This window comes from Rissa tridactyla, chromosome Z (assembly GCF_028500815.1).
Source record: "Rissa tridactyla isolate bRisTri1 chromosome Z, bRisTri1.patW.cur.20221130, whole genome shotgun sequence".
Lineage (NCBI taxonomy): Eukaryota > Metazoa > Chordata > Aves > Charadriiformes > Laridae > Rissa > Rissa tridactyla.
This window is the reverse complement of record NC_071497.1, coordinates 68,223,623-68,245,825: the sequence shown is the minus strand read 5'-3', so window position 1 is coordinate 68,245,825 and position 22,203 is coordinate 68,223,623. Positions and strand designations below refer to the sequence as shown.

At 40.5% G+C, this 22,203-nt stretch overlaps 1 protein-coding gene across 4 annotated transcripts in view; it reads right to left on the bottom strand.

The window, feature by feature from the left end:
* ARL15 (ADP ribosylation factor like GTPase 15) overlaps window positions 1-22,203 on the bottom strand; it is a 230,504-nt gene that overhangs the window by 167,931 nt on the left and 40,370 nt on the right. Inside the window, exon 1 of one of the 4 annotated variants that reach the window (XM_054186922.1) lies at window positions 10,277-10,300. The exons of the other annotated variants lie outside the window; for them this stretch is intronic. Coding sequence (XP_054042897.1) covers window positions 10,277-10,279 — 3 coding nt within the window. The 5' untranslated portion in view covers window positions 10,280-10,300. Of the gene's footprint in view, window positions 1-10,276; window positions 10,301-22,203 lie in introns of those variants that run through there. 4 annotated transcript variants of the gene reach the window in all.

The window sequence follows — 22,203 nt, the reverse complement described above, 5'->3', positions numbered from 1 at the left end:
GCAGCTGTAAATGGAGTGCGGGCAAGAAACAATGGACAAACTGAAGCCCAAGAGATTCAGACTGGATGTAAGAAAATACTTTTTCCCCACGGGAACAGCCCAGCAGTGCCCAGAGAGGCTCTGCAGTCCTTATCTTTGATAGTTTCTTCCACTTGGTTTTCAAGACCAGAACCAAGCTATAAAGCCTTGGGCAACCTAGTCAGACCTTAAGCTGACCCTGCTTTGACCACAAGGTTGGACTACAGACCTTACAAGATCTCTTCCAGCCTCAGTTTTCCTGTGAAAGCAACACAAAATCTAGAGAGCTCTTCATCTACACAAGTCTTAAGTGACATTTTCCAACAAATACAGTTTGTAAGTTGAGAGTGCTGTTGCAAAGCTACCAACACTGGGGAGGGTCCTCAAAAAAGCTTGAAAAGTTTATTAATTTGAATAGACTTTCACAGACTGCTCACTCCACTGTAGGCACGTTGATTCATTGCCGTTTTTGCCCAGTGCTCAAACGCAAGCACCTGCATCAGCTTAGTCACAGGGTGAGTAGCAATTGCCCAAGCTACTGTTTCTTTACCAGTGAAAGTATCTCTAGAGGTGTATCACAATGAGGTTGGTCTGGTTGGGTTTTTTGCTTTGTTTTTACAGTAAATGGGGGAAGAGAACCTTCTCCCATATTAACTGGAAGGGAATTGTGAAGCATCTGCCTGCACTTCTGGGAGAGTGTGAGACAGCTCTGAAGACTGCCAGAGCTATTTGGTATCCTCATTTGTCTGGTGGGCACATTGCCAGATTGAGTTAAAACAATACCTGAGGTATAGTTTATATTCCCAGCTGAGCCAGCTAACTAGGATTTAAAACACTCATAAATTTGGGTGCGAGGGCGGTGTGCGTTGACAAGGGAATTAGGCCATGGATCAAAAAGGCTTCTCTTCTGATGCAAGGTCAGCTCAAGCAGCCCCACTCTCCCCCTCACCTTATTTTCCTCAAGGTCTGAACAGACACAAGCAGCGAGGGGCAGGGACAGGAACCTGAGGCTGCACTGACTGCAGCTGGGGTGTGGGTGATGGACCTAGGGCCTTGTGAATGGTGGCACAGCCAGCACCCGTTGGCAAAGTGTCCCAGCTCTGCTATCAGGGCAGGCAAGGTGCCTTTGAGCTGGCAGGGACAGGCTGGTCTCAATTTACTCTTAAAAATCAGGCCCCTCTCTCAGCTGCACACCTGCTTTTCACCACTTACTCCACTCCTCTGCCTCCACGCCTCACACACCAGTTGCCACAGTCTGTTTCCTCCCCACTCCCATTTCTCTCTCCTTACTCTCAGAGGAAAGGGAGGTGGCAGCACCTTCTTTCCTAGTTAACCACCTGTCAACAAAATCTCCTTCAAAAAAATAAAGTGACAGTGACTCTGCCAAGCACAAAGCCCAACAAGAAGTCCTAAATCTCACTGCTTGCACATCTCTAGAGTTAAGTAACACAGGTGGGCCACCTCTTTCTAGAAGGACATAGTAAGAGGGAGCATCTCTGGCCATTACAATGGCAGTACCTGGCACTGCAACCAGCAGCTCCTAAGCTTTCCTTCTCAGAACTGACAAACACTTCGTAATACACCTACCTCAGGCACCCATGTGAATTCAGCCAGCATAACACACCATCCTGCTGGGAACCTGACCGGAACAAATATTTTACTATTAGTCCTTCTATTAATTTTTTTTAAGTTTAGGCTGCACCAAAAGTGAGACTCTGGAGGGGGTTGGGGCGGACGACACAAAACAGACACACACACGCACGCACACACACGCACACACACCTTGTAGCCCATCTCTGAAAAATTCACTTTCAATAAGCAACAAAGTTATGCTCAAATCAGTAAGCCACATTCATTAAAGTGAGCAATGTTTATATACTCTGTTGTCTTGCTGCAAAAGTAATGATTCTTGAAAATTTAAACTGTCCATGTAAAATCTCTTAGTTGATTGAAACGAGTTAAGAGAGCATGAAGTAAGATTTCACCCCAAGTTTTCACTATATCAAAATAAAAACAAAAGTATGCCTAAGAAAAATCTCAATTCTTAAACTTCAAAGAAGAATATCCCATCTAAAGCCTCTAAGGCTCACTAATTTCTTCTAATGCACCATGAGGAGGGAATAAAAAAGTAACCAAGTATAACTTAGCAGTCTTGAAAAAAAAAAAATGCCACCTGTATTTACTGTATGCAGGTACATGTTTCACAACAACCAGTTAAAACCAGAATAAAACTATAGTGAAGATCAATGCTTACTCAACTGTTTAAATGCTGTATTAACATTAATTAAAGTTTCTGTGGAAAATTAAATGATTAATTAAAATATCTCAGTGTAAAACATGCTTATTTTGATAACTGGAGCACATGAAAAAAATCGACACCAGGAATGTTTATTTTCTTCTACTTACAGACAGAAAATAATGTTGCCACTGAGACATGGAAAGATACAATATGGAGACAAATTTGACAAACTATTAGTCACAGTAGTCACAGGTAACATCCCTAAGACAGGAAGAAAAAAAAAAAAAAAAAGAAAAAAGAACAACTCTATGCCTTCTCCTCACAAAGGAGATTATTTGTTAAATATTTGTTTCTCTGATATGTTATATTCTTTTCACTAAAGAACTCACACGAAGTAAAGTTGTGTAACAGTCAAACGTGTTAAGGACACAGAAATCACAGAAATCTACCCAATAAACAAAGATTACACCATCACAGTCTCTGACCATGGATTTGCAAAGACTGAACTAGTTGCTTTTTCCAAAGATCCAGTGGTACACTGCTGCTGCATAGCAGAGAGCCCCCCTTAGAGTTGTGAGCCCCCTAAACAGCACACAGGGAGCACACGCATATTTCGTGGGAATAGCAAACTGCCTGCTGGAGAACCAGCTCTGATTTTTGGTTCTTGTCAATTAATATTTACATATTTACTTCCTATTTACAGATATTTACTTTCTTCCAATGTCACAAAGCTCCTTCAAGCAAGAAAAATAGTAACACCAGACGATATATCTGTCTATAAAATGGCTTTACATTTAAAACAATTCTTGTTCTTATTGATGATCAGTAATAATTATTCCTAGCAAACAGGGTAGAGAGACTTTCCAAAGCACATACCACAGACAGACTTGCAAATTAATTCAAGTATTCTGCAAAATTGTGTCTTCATTAAGTGTTAGCATTCCCCAAATATACAGTTTACTGTAACATCTGGATCGTTTCATCATCCCATTACTCCCTTTGCTATTCTTGAAATACCCTTATAACAGGAAAACATTTTGAAAACATGCTCTGGCATGTTCAAGCCCAAAGCTCGCCACTGCAATTTAGCTATTTGAAATTTACACCACTTCTTGTTTCCACCATCAAATGTACCAGCATGTCCAGCTTAATTTAAAATTTCCCCCAACGCCCCTGCTTAGCATTCCCACTGCAACACAAACTACTGGTGTCCTAAAAAAATAAAAACAAAAAAACCCACAACATTTGGCTTATTTTAAATGCGCCCTCCTCAAAATCATCTCTCCCCTGGTCAACCATCAGTGGTTCTTACATTGCATAGTAGCTATGACCCCTGCATTTGAGGTGGCACGATCAAAGGAGCCCTGGCCAGACTTGGAAAAACATTTCCACTGAGAATGGACATACTGCCTGTCAAAAGGTTATTCCCACTGCGTACAAGGAGCAGCTCATATTACTCCAGTGTAACATGAAAGCGCAAAATCTAGCCATAGGAATCCACATACATGTTTTTCTTTCCAAAGAGGGCATATGGGAGACACTGACTGGAACAGAACATCCATATTATCATTTGAAGGGAGGGGATGGACGGGTAAGAGAAAGCTTCCCTAATCAATCCAGCTGTAGGATCAGCCTGCTAAAAAAATACTTTAAAAATTCTGCCTCTTACCATAGCAATTACTTCTCTCCAGTTGCTTTCCTCCCCTTTAGTTAAAAATTTATATATGCAAATGTACATCTACATGTAGATAATCACACACATGCACACTATCAGACTTTACACTCTGCGGAAGACAAAATAACTTTGGAGGCGTAAATCTTAATGTCAATGACAGGAAGGCTTTGGTGAACCATTACCATAAATCTGACAAACGCTAATTTGATGGGTGGCTGTATCTGTCTGCTGCAAGACCAGTCTAGACAGTCTATTGAGAAATCCTAAAACACAACTGTTTGTTCCTTGTAACACCATCTGGATATGGCAATAAGAGCCGACCCAGTGCCATTCACACATGGATCAAAGCACATGCTAATGCCATCATGAAGTCATACACATAAAAAATTCAATCTGAGAACTCTATGCAATTTTCCTAAGTCCTCAGTGAAGAAACCTCAGACTTAGCGCAACTCAAGCTAAGTGCATGAAGAGGGGGAGAGGGTGGAAAAAAAGAAGAGAATATTTAATGAGCTTGGCCTTCCCGAGGAATGTTAGGCCACCCATTGTATTGGAAAAGGCTCATGTCACACTTCAGTCATGGCACCCATCAGGGTGCCCCTTTACAAAAATTGATCTGGAGGTTTTTGTAATTACCTGTTTCAAATAGAAAGAGTGCCCAGAAATACGAGAAGGTTTCCAAGGTGCAAATCTTGCATTTTCTTATTTAAGACAGAGCTGGCAAAATTTGCAATATTGCAGACAATATTGAAAAACCCTCTCTCATTAAACTGCACCATGGCACTAGATCAAAGCACCAAGGGCCCCCTATTGAACTTCTCTAAATATTACAAACATAAAACCAAGTCTGGCTATGGAGAAACTAAAAGCAAAGCGAATTTTGTTTCTGCCTCCAAAAAACAAAACATGTCTTCCCAAGATACAGCTTAAAAAGGTACAAAAAGTACTATATAGCCATGCTGCAAACTTTAAGTTGACAAAGCTTCATCCACTCCCAAAAAAATAAAATCAAAGACTACTGGGGTTTTTTTCTGCTCATATCTCACTTCCAACAGTTTCTGGGGTGCTTTTCAAACTACTGCCCTTCATGAGGTCTTGTAATTTTTATTTAATGTAATGCATTATGTAACAAATTCAACAACCTGCACGAAACATTTAGCTTTGTCATAAAATTGACCAATTTTTTTTTCTGTGAAGTATACACTAATACTAAGCTTCCAGCAACTATACTGTTCCCAGCCTTTTGACCATTGAGACTGTATTTTCCATTTAACCCTGTTTTGTTTTTAGGATGTAAAAGTTTACAACAAGCAGTCTTTAGTCTTTCTGAAAGAACTACAGCGTGAAGCCAGTTTGCTGATACTGAAGACGTATTGAGACAGAAAGCAAATGCAGGTTTTAACAATCATTTTGATACAAGCTCCATCTTTAAAAATTGACATCCTATCATTAAACTCTTTTTCTCTAATCTTTTGAAAGCAACCTAAATACTCATATGGAGGTATTTCATATAGAAAACATTTGGGGAAGACCACAATCCTAGCTCCTTATGTGCTTTTCTTTGTAAATTAAAAAATTACAAGCAGTAAAATATATTTCTGTCATCATAAGTAGCTCGGTACAAGTTAAATAACTACTAAAACTGCACTTTAAACTTTTATAGTCTGATGGTAGCAATTTCATTATTCCCAAAAAACAGAACTAGCACATTAACAAGAATGGCCTGTCATAAAATACTGCATCCCAAATATAATGTTTCATAAAATTACTATACAAAAATAAACTCCTTAGTTCCTTTACAGAACCTGCTAAAATCCTGTAAATCTGCACACAAACACACAGACATGGCTGGAGCTAAACTTCCAAATACAAATAATTTAATAAAACTCTCAGTCTAAGTTGAAAAAATATATACTTGTAAGAGTACAATTACAAAGTTACATCAGCTATACAATGGCGCATCACTGAAATACAAGTGTAAAAAAAAAAGTACACTCTACTGTCCTCGTGATTTTCTAATTCAGTACTTCTATTACTAATTCAGTAATGGAAATTTACAATTGTCTCAAAAATTAAATATCTAAATTCTGTACATGGTTTTCAATAAAAATTTCAGAAGAGAAGCAAGTTCAGACTGTTACAGAGATGAAATATCCTGAGGAACTTTCTGCTAATATGCCATCAGAAGGGCCAATTCTAATAATTTGGTTTTTAGTATTATAGAATAAATACTTCTTTTTTCCCTAGAAGATTAACATTCCAGCCAAAAAAAATGGGGGGTTGAGGGGGACACACAAAACACAGAAAATTTATTTTTGCCACTGGATAACTCTTTAGGACAAAAAAAATGATCAAGTAGTCTTTCTGTTCAAAGTGTGCTCATGGATAATCAGAAAAAATTCTCTACAAAGATTTCCGGTACTAGAAAAACCACGAGAGATTGTCCTTGACTTAAGACTCAAAAGACTGATAAACTATGAGTCATCAAGTTTTCAGACTGTAGAGATGTTTGAATATGGGGAAGTGAGAGATTTACAGGAATGAACTATGCATCACAAACCAACAGTTGTTTCTGCAGAAAGCAAGTAATTCCCCTTGAGAAAAAAGTTAGGAGCATACATATTGCAGTTAGTTCTCATTACATTTGCAATGGCATTAAATGGCATCACATTAGCATTAGGATCTTTTATCTCTGAATCACATACAAACCAGATAACTGAAGAATATATATGCACTTAGTATCTATTTATAAATAAGTACCCATAACCTTCTGTCCCCTCCAAATTTCTACATGCATAACTTTCTTCAGAGAACTAACCGAATTCTAGCTAGAACAATATTTAACCTAACTATTAATGTTTCAGCAGCAGATATGTAGTGAAGGGCATGTTGTGCAGGATTTCTGCTCACTCCCCTTCAAGCCCAGCAACAGGACAGCACTGCCATCTACTGTTCACTGCCGCAGCAGAAGCCTTCCGCACACCAAAAAGCCTCCCCTGGCTTCTAACACCACCACCTCTCCTAAAGCACCAGAGAGAGCAGAATCAAAGTCTGAACCTTGAGAAGCCAGTCTCAGGGAAGATACCCGCACCGGTAAACTCCTCTAGTAATTCTATAGTTCTACATAATAAATAATAAAAAAAAGAGGCCTTTTTTTTTTTAAATTAAATATCTAAGAAGCACAGAATTGCAGTGCAGAGCAGAGAAAGCTGCAGCTGCTCCCTGGAGCGGCACCGGCACTTGGGGTCACCAAGCAGCTGTGCAGTGCCCTCATTTGCTTTCCCACCAACGCAGCTGTACCTACCCATGAACACTGGCATAGTCCCTTTTCCGTTTTTCAGTCCTTTTTAGAGTACAGTCATAAATAAGTCTGTTTGTATCCTGAGAAGCTATCAATTTTCACACATATACCACCATTACAAAGCTACAGAAATTATATGTCCATTGTTGTATGCACAACAATCATTAATTTTTCAAATTTTAGCATAGCACATTTATTTCTGACAAATGCTACAACTGAAATCATACCTCCATTTAAAACAAAGCTTGTGTATAAAACCATGCACTAGCTAATAAAAAGATGTTTCATTTGGCTGCTTAAAAGGGTTGCCTGGAAGTTACTGACATGCCCAATTCATTTCAATCACAATCTTGATATGATGAAGAATTTAATGAAAAAGAAGCACAAGGATTTATTCACGCCACTAACTTTTCCAGTGAAAGAAAATAAGTTTGTCTGGTAAGTTTTAAGGGTTATACTTGAGAATTCCATTCCAAAAGTGCTCTTCTAATTAACAACTTTGGATCCCCTAAAAACTGATACACAAAATTTAAGGAAAAGACATGATGGACTTTGTTAATGGAACACATCTCACACGGTATAAGTGTAATGGTGAAACTACTGAAACTTAATCTGTAAACACACTGCAGACTCCATTATGAAAAACAAAAAAAGCTATCGTTATTTTGCAGGGTACAAATAGCCATGTAATCGCTTAAATCATACGGCAAGTGCCATGTAATTACAGTACATAGTTATTCGTGCCTCACAGATTACATGGCAATAAAAGGCTGCCTGTTACCATATGTAGTAATTTAGAGTTGATGGTGACAGTTGGCAGATGTTGAAGATAACTTTAAAAAGGTGAGAATAATACTGAAATCCGTAATTACTATATTGTCAAGTTACAGAGGGGTTTGGTTTGCTGTTGTTTTGTAGTGTTTTGGGTGGGGTTTTTTTTGTTAGACAGATTCTGTCGAAATGTGCACAGGTGCCACAGGTGCAGTCTGCCCCTAGCAATCTGCTGAGATGTTATAGGTATAGTGGCCCTCGAACTTCTTAAAACAATCCATTATCAAAACATGACCAAGATATCAACATGTAGTTTTGCATTGTTTCACAAAGCCAAAGATCACATGAAGATTTTGCCCTCTAGCCTTATTTTATTTTTGCTGTATAGCTTCTCTTGCATATTTATCTTCCACTAGTATCTTTACGAGCTAAAAAGCTCTCCCAAAAGACCTCTACAACCACTCTAACCCTCTTCCTTGTTAAAACAGTTCTTCAGAGAATGTTCAAATATACTTGCCCTGCAGAACCCACAAAAGCAAGTCACAGTCTTCCCTCTATTTTCTATACCTGGTAGACAAAAAAATACCAATCAACTGGAAAGCTAAGAAGACTCAGTTTTCATACAGTTCTGATCAGAAAGTGTTAACCCCATTAATCATTCTCTCTCTCCAGCAGATCTGGGAAGAAATTTTAATCTGCAAGCTGCTAGACTATCAAATTCAACCCGCAGATTCCAGTGGGAACACAAAGAAATTAACTTTCACATGTTGGGTGTGATATATACAAATTCTTAATTTTTTTTTTATTTTTTTTTTTTTTTAAAAGCTACACTCCCTTTTTTACTTGAAGTCACCAGTGAACAAGAGACAAAGGCAAACACTACCTGTAAAGAGCCACTTTAAAAATCTTGATTTTAGAAAAGCAAAACTTGGGAACTGATGCTTCTCCTGGTGGTTCTCCCTTTTTATATCTGAAGAAAGATGACCAGCTTTGCACCTACCGTAAGTCACCTATGAATCAGAAACCTAAGAATTAATTACTTCTTTACAGCCCTTTAGAGCCAGTAGAAGGAAGGAGGCACCTCCAAAAGCAAGACTCTTCTCATTCTAAAATGAACACCTAAGGTCACAGGTTGTCTTCTTCTATGTTTTGATTTCGGAGAAGTAAATCTCACATCTAGTAAAGAAATAGTTATCAAAGAAAATGAGTTAGGCCATTTCATTTTTCTCACACAAAAAGATACTAATTTATGTGTGGCAGCCTGATTATGATCTTCTCTCTTCATTAACAGGGTATCAGTTGTCCCCTCAAAACAAGATGATTTCTGACTGGGAATTAATACTGAAAGAATTAAGTTGCAAAAGAACAGAAAGATAAATGAGTAGCTGGAATTGTTACAGAGACAGTTTTTAAAGTGTCCTCTTTTGTCAGGAAAAAAAAAAAAATCCATTATTAGATGTGAATTGCAGGATTGCTGACAGTAACAAAGAAAAGCAGGAGAAGTTTAATACACATATCTCTCTGAGAAAAAGCAAACAACATTCCTATGATGATGATGAAATAGTTTCCATTCCAACAGTAACTCAAGAAGATGTTAAACAGCAGCTATTAATTGGACACTTCTACATCAGCAAAGCTGGAAAACTTGGATATATGTGTGCCGAAAGAGATGGCATAGGTACTGGCTGGACTGGTAATTCTTATTGCCATTAAGGCTTGAAAAACGGGAACTGGAAAAGTTCATAAGAACAGAAAGAACACAAATGCTATGTCAATATTTACAAAAGACAAATTGGATGCCCTAAATAACAATAGGTCTGTCAGACTGAAGTAGATTTTATGAAGAAAAATTATTTTTATGTAATGAAATAGCTGACGAGAGATTTGATTATGAAGAATTAAATTAAATTACACAATGAATGCCAATCAACAGGTCTACAGACAATAGACTTAGTGTTTTTAAACTGTGTTTTAAAAAGTATATCTTTATGTAATATTCTTAGTCTTCTGGAATACACTCAATTTGGCACTGTAGGACATTTTGCTTAATCCACTAGAACAATCCAATATCAACAAAGAACTTCTAAATTGTATGAGTTTGATTTATGGGCTCCAGGATACACCTGTAAACAAGGAGCCTTCCTTGACTGATGCATTTCTACTGTGATTCCATGGGACCTGCCCATGCTGTCTGACATTTGACAGCACCCACCCCAAAGAAGCCCAAGATCACCAACAAAAGAGAAATACTGATCAATAATGAAAAACATACCATGCCGATACACTACCAGGTGTCTAGTAGCTCAGCAATATAATTTGGAATAGATGCTCCTTGAACAAATCTACAGAAGATAATCCTGTATGGGCACTGGGTTTCTTGGCGAGAAGGTCGCAGAAGGCAAATCACAGGCCATGTTGACTATTCTGAGCACAAGTAATGGCAGGTATAACAAGAAACCCAAGGGTGCACACATTTGCACCTAAAAACAAAAAAGATGACATTATTTTCTGCCCTGGAAAATAATGCCTCTGAAAATTCTTTTGGGCATAGTAGCTAAATTTTTACAGGGCATCTGTAAGGATCAGTTATAGCCTCAAAGGACTGATGTCTGCTTTGGAGAGCAGGGAATTACCAAGTTGGAAAAGAAAGGTTTTATGATGCCTGTAATTGACGTAACAATAATTCCCATTGCACTGCTGTTTTCTGTCCTGATGTTCCCAAAGAAGTTTGTTCAAATACGCAGAAAAAAATAGCACCAAAGAGGTAGAGAAGAGTCATTAGAATGAGTGAAAGATTAGAAAAAATTTTCTGATAATTCAGGGCTTGAGAAACTCATAATATTTGCCTTATAAAAAAAGAGCAAGGAAAATCTTCCTTAAAACATCCAGAAGAGGATCAAAAATTCAATAGGCATTCATTAAAGGAGAGGCAGTTAAACACCAGAACATCTTGCCCAGACTGTAGTGAATTTTCTACTTCTGGAAATGTTCAAATCATAGTTAGATACTTTGACGCTCAGCCCCAAAAGGTGTTTTAGTTTAGAAGATATCTGTAGACTTTATTATGAATAAAGACAAGGTAATCAAAACAATACCTCTGGATTTACATGTATTCATTTATATGGATAACCAACAACCATGGCTCTACTAAAACAGAGAGAAGGCAGTGGATGTCCTTGAGATAAGTATTTCCATGCTCGGCTCCACAAGTGCCATCCCGTGCTGTACAACATCTCACAGTGCTGGCAGAAGCCTGTCTTATGCTGAAGCATCCCAGACATGGAATTCAACTCACACTCAGAGCAGAAGTAACTCTAACAGGGACAATACAGAGTTCACTAAGTTACAACTGCTATTGACTGAGTTGGGCTTATTGCTCTTAAGGCAGTTCAGACAGAACAAACAGCATAAACACAATTCCCCATGTATAATACAGCAGCCCAACCTTTTCAATGCTGAAAGAGAAATACCTCTTTCAGGACACCAGTGCACATCAGGACCAAGAAGAAAAGCAAAACTTGCCATGGAGGTGACAGGATCTCCTCTGGGACAGAGCAAAGCTTCCTGCTTACCTGGCCTGTCACAGGGACTGCAAAACATGCAAAAGCAGTAATCACTTCTGCAAGAGAAAAAAGAAAAGGAGACAGAGGGGGAACAGTAACACCCCTTTGTCATTTTCCTTTTCCCTCCCTGCTCCAGCCATGAAGTCAGCAGCAGGAGCTGGTTAAGGAAAGGCAGGAGACCAGCAGGTGTTTTAAGCTATACGGTTGCTACTCCTGCTACCACTTAGAGGCCACAGCACTTCCTTTGTCCTTGCAAGGAAGCAAGAAAGCGTTTTGCTTGTCCGCTCCCATGTGCCAAATGGATTAAGCCTAGAGAACACAAAATTACTTCCTACCAAAAGATGGACCATATTCACTTCCGTGTACTCAGAAAGCTTTTTATAAACATTAAATTCTTGTTCCATGCTTGGTGCATTTCACCAAATTCCATAGAAAATGCAACCAGATTTCTGTAGAAGGAATTCAGCTTTGCTTGCAGGCATAACACCAAAGAACTTCAAATCCAAGGTGATGTTCACCTCTCTTACATCATATAGTAAAAGGTTCTTATGCTAACTTATGTTCCTGGTCACTGGTATGCAATCCCTATGATTTTAATAGATGTGTCCAACTGACTGGAGTTCAGTGAACTGTTCTGGGAGCACTCAGAAAGGCAAAGAACCCCAGCAGCATTTTCGTCAGTGAAGCAAGCAGAACCTGCTCCTAACACAGAGGGAGCCGAGAGTTTCTCTTGCACAGTAAATTGCTTTTGTCATCCCCATTTTGAGAAGTAACAAACTATAAATTTCTCATTTAGATCCAAAAATAGCCTATGTTTGCATGCAAACAGGTCTGCAAAGTCTGCACTAGATGACCATTACCAGGTAGCACTTTAGACGGCTTTTATTCAAACCAATGCAGCAGAGAAAATTCACCTTTAGTGCAGTAAGCTTGAAAAGAAAGACAGACACCAAACTGTCATTCAGAAATAAGACAAGATCAGTTCCTGCTGAAACCACCTTTCTTTTTCCCACATGGGAACTTATTATAGGGAAACCTCATGACTGAGAAAACATTTCAGGTAAGAGAGTTTATACACGCCCACATTGGAACAGATTACCAATTGTTAGTGTAGTGAAGGCAGGCATATATCTCTACAACAATCCCTTCTCCTCTCAGGAGATAAATCTTACACAAAGAATACTTGCCAGCAATGAAAATATAAGATGTCAACAGCTTCTTGTTTTTTATGCTATTTAGGATGAAGTTTGTACCAAGCATAGTGGAGGAATCAAGAACAAACAAACAAAACTAAAAAATGCACAAAGTCATTTGTATTCGGGTCACATTCACAACAGTTTAGTTAGAAAAGTCTAGAATGATTCTGAACTAAAGAAGGCCTTTAAGAGTCTTGGAGATGTTCTCATGAGGCAAACAGGCATAAACAAAAGAGAGTTTTAAACAGGAGATAAATCTGAGGTCAAATTGAGCCAACGTGGATAGAAACAAAACAAAAAAACCCAAAGACATACTCTACCTGGCATGAAGCTTTCAGCAAGCTACAACACAAATGTTGTCAGTCCTCTCCGTGTAGCAAAATGAAAAATAGGACTAAATGGACAACATAGTATTCTAAGAAAATTTCCCTTGAAAATTCAATTTATATTCAACAACTTGCATATAAACCACTTTCCGTAACAAAGCTTAAATATCTTATCTGAAGCAATTTGTCATCAAGTTGAAATCAAGTTATCATATTTGATGATAAACAGTTTGCAGACAGAAGGTGTATGCTCCTACCTTGCACAGTTTTATTTCACTTTTTAGGGATTATTTGGCACACATTAATGCCAGAGAATGTTCTTCAGTTCCCACATATACCAAACAATTCCTATCTGGAGTATGGCATTTGTCATTTACTAATCTGAAAAGACCGAAACTAATTCCTGATCTGGAAAAGCCCAAATAGTAATAACCAGAAGTAAGATAAATAACAAAATTTGGCACATACTCCATAAAAATTTCTGCCCTCGTGACTGATAATACAGGTCTCCTAGACACAACAGCCCAGTTCAAGACAAGGCTCCTCCTTTGAGCATGAAACCAAAATGAAAGAAAGAAAAGCTTATGAAGATTTCTCAGCAATTTATACTGAACCAGGTGATACAAAGTTGGCACTGGAATGCTGCCTTGGTTAATATCCTGATTTGGACCAGATGCTTCCAGGTCTAATATCAAAAGTGCATCAACTTCACATGAACAAGGAGAAAGCCTTTAACACACAGGCAAGACTTACTTGGACAATGCCAGAAGTAAAAGAGCATTCATGGAAGCCTCATGAAGACTGACCCACTTTCATACAAGAGCAATAGTACAGGTTTAAGAGAGTCTTCTGACTATTGAATGTAATCTTATGAGGAAAGGCTTCTGTTGGTAGAAGTTAGAGCAGTTAAATAACAGCAGTAAAATAAAGGTTATCAGAAAAACACAGGGCCAGGATGGATACAGAAGAGATTACCAAGTCAGCCAACAAGGTATGCAAGAACAGAAAGATCTGAAACATCGCAAACCTGTAACAGAAGCTCTTTTCAGTGGTGCCCGGCAACAGGACAAGAGGTAATGGGAACAAACATAGGAAATTCCACCTAAACATCAGAAGGAACTTCTTTATTTTGAGGGTGGCAGAGCACGGGAACAGGGTGCCCAGGGAGGTGGTGGAGTTTCCGTCTCTGGAGGCATTCAAAACCCGCCTGGACTCGTTCCTGTGCAACTTGCTCTAGGTGACCCTGCTCTGGCAGGGGGGTTGGACTAGATGATCTCCAGAGGTCCCTTCCAACCCTACCATTCTGCGATTCTGTGAGAAGCAAAACCAACTTCCCTTTTGCTAGCACTACAGATTATGCAATACAGGAATCATGTGAGCAGAAAAATAACTATTAACAAAAGTGATCGGTTTTCTGGGCTTAAATCTTAAATCTTTAGATCGATTTAGCTCCAGCATCAAAACTTCACTGATGCAATATTCCAACTTCAACATTTTACTTTTCCTCTGTTTCTGGGGTAATCAGCAACTAAAAGGAGCTAGAAGAAACAGATGATAAAGCATCAGGTGAGAACAACCCAAAAGATCTAGAACGTACAAAGGAGTAAGTCTTGTGGAAATGCAACTTGATGTTGGTAAATCAAGTCTTCACTCAGCAGACAAATGAATTCTCTAAGGCTTCCACTGGAGGTAATTTTATAATCTCTCAGAGTAAGTCTCACGAATCCACTATTCCCTTTCAAAGAAACTGAAGGATGTGTATTAATAAACATTTTCTTAAAGTACACTGTCCATTATGAACAGGACAAATACGAACAGAACACCTTTGATCACTTTCCTTTGTATTATCTGTCCTTTCACTGTTTGCTACAAAAACCTGAGAACTAGCCTCACCACGCATTACTTCCTATAAATCTTGAGAACAGCATGAATCCAAACTTCAGTACTACACTGCAAATAAGCTGAATGCAGTGCTGCTACAAATAAACATGTTGTGTTGTCTCATTAAATGATCTAACAGGTGCTGTATGCAGCATTTAAAGTGAAAGTAAAGGTTGATGACCTTTTACTTCATGGTACAAAACAAGAGCTTGCACGGAGTGGACACTTTTCAGTCTATATTAACCTAAAGGGATGCAGCAAAAGGTTTCATGAGACAACTAACAGCTCACTGCTGTCAAAAGTGTATGTTCACCCCTTTCTGTGTCCCTTCCCAGCTGCGTATTTTTGCCCCTTGCGTGTCACCAGCCCTTGGTGCTAATCTGATCCCTCATATGAGACCATTCAGCTCACTGAACTGTCAGAAAACTAACATAAGGGTGAAAGAAATAAGCCAGTTTGCTTAACCGGCAGAAAGCTAAACAGGTCCTGGAGAGTACAACCACCGCGTACGCACCCCATGCTAAAGCAAGGAGAAAGGGGGAGTCATAAACCTCAGAGCAAAACTTCCCTTTCAGCAGCTAACTGGTTCTGGCAGCTCAGCTGTCCCACGAAGCCTCATTCTAACCATTCCCTCATCTTACAGGTTTGAACATTTAGAAAAGAATTTGAAAATATCATGTGACAGCTACCCATAACATTATGAAACAGGCAGGTGTTTCAGTGAATCAACAAGGTCTCCAGGTTCTCAGAACTGCCCAGATATTTTTTATAATTCTCATTCCCTTGAGTCTGAAAACTTACTCACTGTTGAACAAGGAAGTGTTAACTAAAGAGTTAAGCACTCTTGGTTTTCATTTGCATATATTTTTCTCAGTTAAAACCCCTCCTTTTTCTCATTTGGAGCCACTGCTGGATTTCATTGCTGGCCGAACTTGTTTGTTTGCATCCTGAGGTTTCCTCTAGGCTCTGTTTGTTCTCAAATATATCTGGAATCTTTCTTCTCTGTACTCTTTGGCACTCATCAGCACTACGCCTTCACGAGCTTTGCCGTGCAAGACACAAGGTGAGACAATTCAGAATCTGCTCCCCCAAAGACCCAACTGTCTAAACAGAAGATATTTACGTGGGTTCTCTTTTCAAACCAGACAAATCTATCTTCCTGGCATGTCTTTTTCCGGAGCACCTAATAGCTTAGTCAAGATAATGGAAATGGCAGAAAGGCAAATTGAGGAGTAAAGGTGTCATAGCCAACTTCTCCTTGCCTCAAAAATTCTCCATCTATTTCAAGAATTAGATATGGAAAAAACAACCCTGCCCTGAAAAGTCACAGTGACAATGTTGCTCTTTCTCTTCTGTAAATACTCTGTAATCGGAAAACAAAAGATGGACAAGCTCCTTCTCCAAGGAAAATTGCACAATGATTCAGATATAAAGCAGCTATGAAAACAGTAAGAAGCATCAGTTACTTTAGTAAAATAAAAAAAGCAGTTACTTCAAAACCAAAAAAAAAAAAAGGAATAAAAAGGTTTCCACCCTACCCCCAACAAAACATAATTAGACAGCAAAACCCCACTGCTATAAGATACTATAGATTCCGGTAGTTGAAATCAAAGAGGTTCCAGCCATTTACACAGCAGCAAGCACACTCAGAGAGCTGCAGTGCTAGGAAAAAAAACAGACAGATTTTAAGAAAACCAAAATGTTTAAAACCAACCTTTAACCACTAGGCATTGCATAAAATCCTCATAAACATGCAGATTATTCCATGTGCTCACTACAGTTTTTTTTATGTTTTCACTGAATGTTGGAGACCACGCTCCCAACTGGATTACAGGTACAGTACGACAGTTTTTATGTTTTTATCTCCCACACAAATGCTACGCGGAGTAAAAGCTCTACTATGCATTACTGACATACCACAGGCAGCTCGCCTCTATAAAAATTAAAAAAACCCAAACACAACAAAACTAAGGCAAACCATTCAGTGCCTAACAGCTGCACAGATTTGCAAGGCAACCACAAACAGACCACTGCGGACCCTCCCTAGCATTTGTCTTCCTCCCTTTTCTCCCCAGTTGAGGCAAGAAGGAAGATTGCTGTGGGTTGTCACCCTCCTTGCAGAGCAGCAGCACTGCAGGTGGTGGTTCTCTCCTGGGAGAGAACAAAAGCCTAGAAATGCTGTGGGCCACAGGTAGAAAGGTTGCTACCACCAACTCAGATGTCTCTCAGATGCTGGGCTGAGGTGCACACACACCCAAAACTTCCACTGTGCAGAAAGTGCCTAGTTTCCATGAGGTGCTACATTGAACGATTTCACATGCCCCAGATAAACTGTTCTGATCTAGTTCTCACCTTCTGCAATGTTGACTGCCTCCGGTGAGCCACCCGCAGCCTCGCAGGCTCTCTGTACTCTTCTACACACAGTTTCTGGCTATCCCCGTTCTCCTTCATTTACAGGTGTTCTTGCATCTAAGCTTTATTCCCAGTTCCCTCCAGCTTCCTGTACCTCAGACCACACAGTCTCCCCGTAATTGCTCTAGATGCTCACATATCACTTGGCTGTCAGGCTGCCCTGTATTCTACTGACGGCACAGCAACACTAGGGAAAATAGTGGGGGGAAAAAAACTCTAAACAACAAAAGGCAGCTTTCTCTCCCTGCACTTCAAAGTTCATGTTCCTAAACTTGTCCCACGCCCCTTTCACCCTTCTCCACACACTAAAACTTATTCATCACACCCTGCCCGCTGGTAGGGATCTAAAATCTGTTCATCCCCAGTAAGAATGAAGGCTCTGTGTCTTAAACTACAGCTTAAAGTTAAGTTTGTCTGCAAGCAGTGTTTTCACAACAATGTGGCATGCCAGGCCTTCACCGAAACACAAATCCCCATCTAACTACAACTCCGAACGTGTTCCAGCAGCAATACGCCACGCCTGGGCTACAGAACAGAGGGGTTTCATCTCTCGGAGCTGTTCTACGGGACTGCTACAACGCTCCAAGGCTGGGGCGCTGGGGAAGGGCGCCTCCCGGCGGCTTCGGAAGCCGCCGTTCTTGGCACAGAGCGCTTTGTGCGGCTTTGTTCCCTCCTCCGTAAAGGCCAGGGGGCGAGCAAGGCAACGGCCGCTGCGGAAGTGCCCTCCCCCCCGCCCCGCTCTGAACGTCCTTCTACCCCCCTACCGCGAATTTCAGGCTTTTCTTCTGCTTCGCCAAAGCAGGCGAACAAGCCACAAGCCGAGCTTCCGAATGACCTGGTTATTCATAAGACGCAGGAAAGGGATGGATTTGGTAGAGATCGCGGGGGGGGCGCACGGAACGGGGACACAACGCGATGCAAACCACAGGAATATATATTCAAAGGAAAAATCCTTTGGTTTTGTTTGGGGGGCAGAGTGGGGGGTGTCTGTTGTTGGTTTTGCAGTTTGGGGGGGTTGCAGGGTTGTTTACTTGATTTTTTTTACAGACTTAAAAAAAAAATCGAGAAGACTTGTGAACTACAGTCTCAGTGTTCTGCTACCAAAATGCAACTGCCTTTCTGCAAAACTGCGAGCTGGTATTTAGACGAGGGCTGCTTAGGAGACTTGGTAGCTGAATTTCCTCCATACCTTTGCTGGAGTGCATTCGTCAGTGTGCAAAATAACAGTTTGCTAAGTAAGTTCTTCAATAATTTTCTAATGGTGTTGTCTCCTAGCTCTTCCTAACAGAACAGATCTGTAACTCAAAGCCACATCCACAACACAGCAAATTCTAGAGTCAACTACAGGAATTCAGTTTAACCCAGTGGAATGTTCAGGAGATTCAAGACAACCATACAAACCTATATACTGTGTATACCAGAGGAAGCACTTCTTACCCAGTAAATTAACACAAAAGGAAAGCGTGCAAGTTTTACTAGGATCTTCTAACATCATCTTACCTGGTCTCTTGGGTCTTACCTGTCAGTATCTGAAAAAAGTGAAAGTATGACAGAAAATAAAGATTTCCTCCCAAGAAGTGAAATAAGTCCGAATGATCCAATAACCACCTTAGGTCTCACTTGCTTAAACCCAACAATGAGGTGTCCTAAGTATCTAAACCTTCCTCATGTTCAAGTATGTTCTTTAAAGTAAAGATTACAACAATATTGAGGGAATACAAGAAGTGGTCAGAAAATAAACCAAAAACGTTGATGTTTTAGAAGACTTTGCTTGACGTTTGCCTGTTTGCTGTGCTTCAGCTTCTCCTGCTGCATTACAAGTTTAAGACACTTAATCCCCTTCCCTTTCAGAAAAACTGCTGTCCTCACTACTCTGACAGAAAGATCATCCACATACTGTCCATGAGGAGAATTTCCAGCAGTGTGTGAGAACAGAGTCAAGGGTTACATGACAGACTGTGACCCACAGAAGAGCTGCACCCAGAGATGGTGCTGTTTGATCTCAGTGGTGACCAAGATGGGGGAGGTCCCAAACAAGTGCAAAAATGCCCATGCCATGCCACATTCAGAAATAAAGCTAGAAGAACCGTCCAGGGAACTACAGGCTGATGGGTCTAATTTTTGTCCCTGTGAAAGTCACAGAGGAAAAGAAAAAACACTAAGTCTACTTAGGCAGACAACCTAGAGGGGTAAAAATTGGCTGGATGATTGGCTTAGAGGTAGCAGCTAATGGCTAAACCACAGCAACAAAGTGGAGAACTACAGGGGTCCAACCTGTGACTTGTCCTGCTTAAAAACCTTTATCACTGACTTGGGAAGAGTCACTCTTGCCAAGTTTGCAGATGACACTAAACTGGGGGGAACAGCAAATGCACTCAAGAGAGGGACCTGGGCAGGGTGGAGGAACAGGGTCTTGTGCAGTTCAGGACGGCAAAATACCAAGTCCCGCCCCCGGGAAGTCAGAGCAGGTGGTCCAGGATAGACACTGCCTGCCTGGGCAGCAGGTCTGCAGAAAAGGCCTTTGGGCCCAGTGGGACAGCAAGCTGAACAAGAGCCACCTTGGGGCTGGCAGCTGTAAAGGCCAGTAGCATCCAGCACTATAGTAGCTTGGGCACAACCAGGAGATGGAGGGAAGTGATGATTGCCCTTGACTCAGCACTTCTTATACCACATCTAGTGTAAGATACTGAGTCCTCTGGTTTGGGCTCCCACATCGAGGACACTGCCAAACTGGAGCAAGCCCAGCAGAGGTCCACCAGGATGCTCAAGGGCTGGAGCACCTTCCAGTGAGGGGACCCTGAGGACCAGGGCTGCTTCAGCCTGGAGAAGGGAAGGCTTTGGGGGTGCATCAGAGAAGCCACCTCCTGCCTGCAGGCAGGTCACTGACAAGACAAAGCCAGGTTCTGTCACGGTGGCTGGATGAGAGACAACAGGCACAAGCTGAAACAAGACAAGTTCAGACTCAAGACAAAGGGAAAACTTTCTCCCCAGGGAGACAGTGCAGCAATGGTACAGGATGCCCAGAAACACTGTGCAGTCTCTGTTCTTGGAGGTTTTCAAGACAGACTGCAAAAATCCCTGAGCCACATGGTCTGACCTCCTCACTGACTCTGCTTTGAGCAGGAACTCAGACTAGAGACCCCCAAGATTTCCTCCAGCCTTGTGGCGTGACGTGACACTGTCTACAGTGCTGTCAAGCTTCAATGCAAAGCTGAAAGTCTAGTGAGCTCTTAAACATTTCATTTACATTCATCTTACCTGTTAATTTAATAGGTGACCAGAATCCTACAACAAATCCAATCTGTAAGCTGACAGCATCTTTGCAAAGCCACTGTCATGAAAGAAAACCACAGAAAAGTTTGAAAAAACCTAATTTGCATCCACCAGCCTGCATGGTATCATCTTCCACTCTTTTGGAGACTGGGGAGGAGGGTACTTCATAAGTACCATCACACTGCCTGTTATGTACACACATCAGAATTACAAAGAGAGCTGCATGATTCTTCAAGCAGGTAATATGGTAACAACAGAACAAAGTTACATGTGCCACAGCTCTGTCCTGCTTTACCCGCAGTCAGTATAAAACACAAATTCAAGAAAATCAGTACCGGACACAAAACATAGTGGGGTTTTTGGATCTAAACCTAAATTAATTCTTTAAATATATGGCCAAAAAAAAAAATAAAAGTCAGTTCCATAGATCACAGAAATTACCACAGGTGGAGTACAAATGAAAAGACCTGCATTCACCTATATCAGAGAAAACAGGAAGCAGATGTGCTGCTGGCATGCAGAGTGATAACAGAGCCCCTGTGTTAGCAAACAAAATTGCCAATGCAGCAGCAAGAGGTACATCACAACTCCTAAAAAACAATGTAGGACATGTGAGAGTTTCCTCAAACCACCCAACTCATTAGCAGATCCCTGAAGTTTGCTTTTAAAAAGGTCTCCTGTGTGTAGTCCTCACGCCAGGGATTACTGAACTTCACTAACGGAGGGCTTGATTCTTCTATAAGTTACATGATTAAAACTTAGTAGAGTGTATAAAGTTCTTTGGATGAGAAGTGGCATAGGAAACAGCTGTAAATCCTCTGATCTGCTTAGGAGAGAGGGATGGTTCTGAGAGACTGCAGTCAGCTAACAAGCATGCTCTACAGCTGTCAGACAAGGAGATGTGGGAAACAGTTAATAGTTTCTGAGATGGCCGTAAGTTACAGGAGTCCCATATTTTAAAGAACAAGTGGAAGAGACTGCATAAATACTAATCTCTATGAGTAGTTTTGAAACCCCCAGCCTAGCGTTTCCATAACAGACTCAACAGTTTGAGGAAGGCGCACAAAGAGGAATGACTACCATACAACCAGTTTAATTACTGATAACTAAAAGAAATGCTTTTTAGGTTTATTTATTGGGCGTTACATTCCCAACCCACACTAGGAACTGTTATACAGATTCCCAATGTTTGGAACAATCACCATCTAATCTGGTTATTGACCTCAAGACTCTACAGTGTCTAAGTCCAGAAGCAGAGCAATAGTAGCTGGTCAGCCCCACTTGCAAGACATCATCTTGAGCTCCACCCATGCCAAGGTACAGTACCTAATCGACATCCTTCACAGCCTGGGTGAAAACAGATGTTACTGGGAAAATAAGAGCTACTAGGGGAGGAAACGAGAAATAAAATTTAGCATTTGACTTTCCTGTTCTTCATTTAGACTGTATCTGTACATGAATTTAAAATTCTGTTCAATTAAATCAGCAACTACATATAAAAACATTGCAAGAAGTCAACATGTTAAGACCCAGAATAAAGACCGTCTT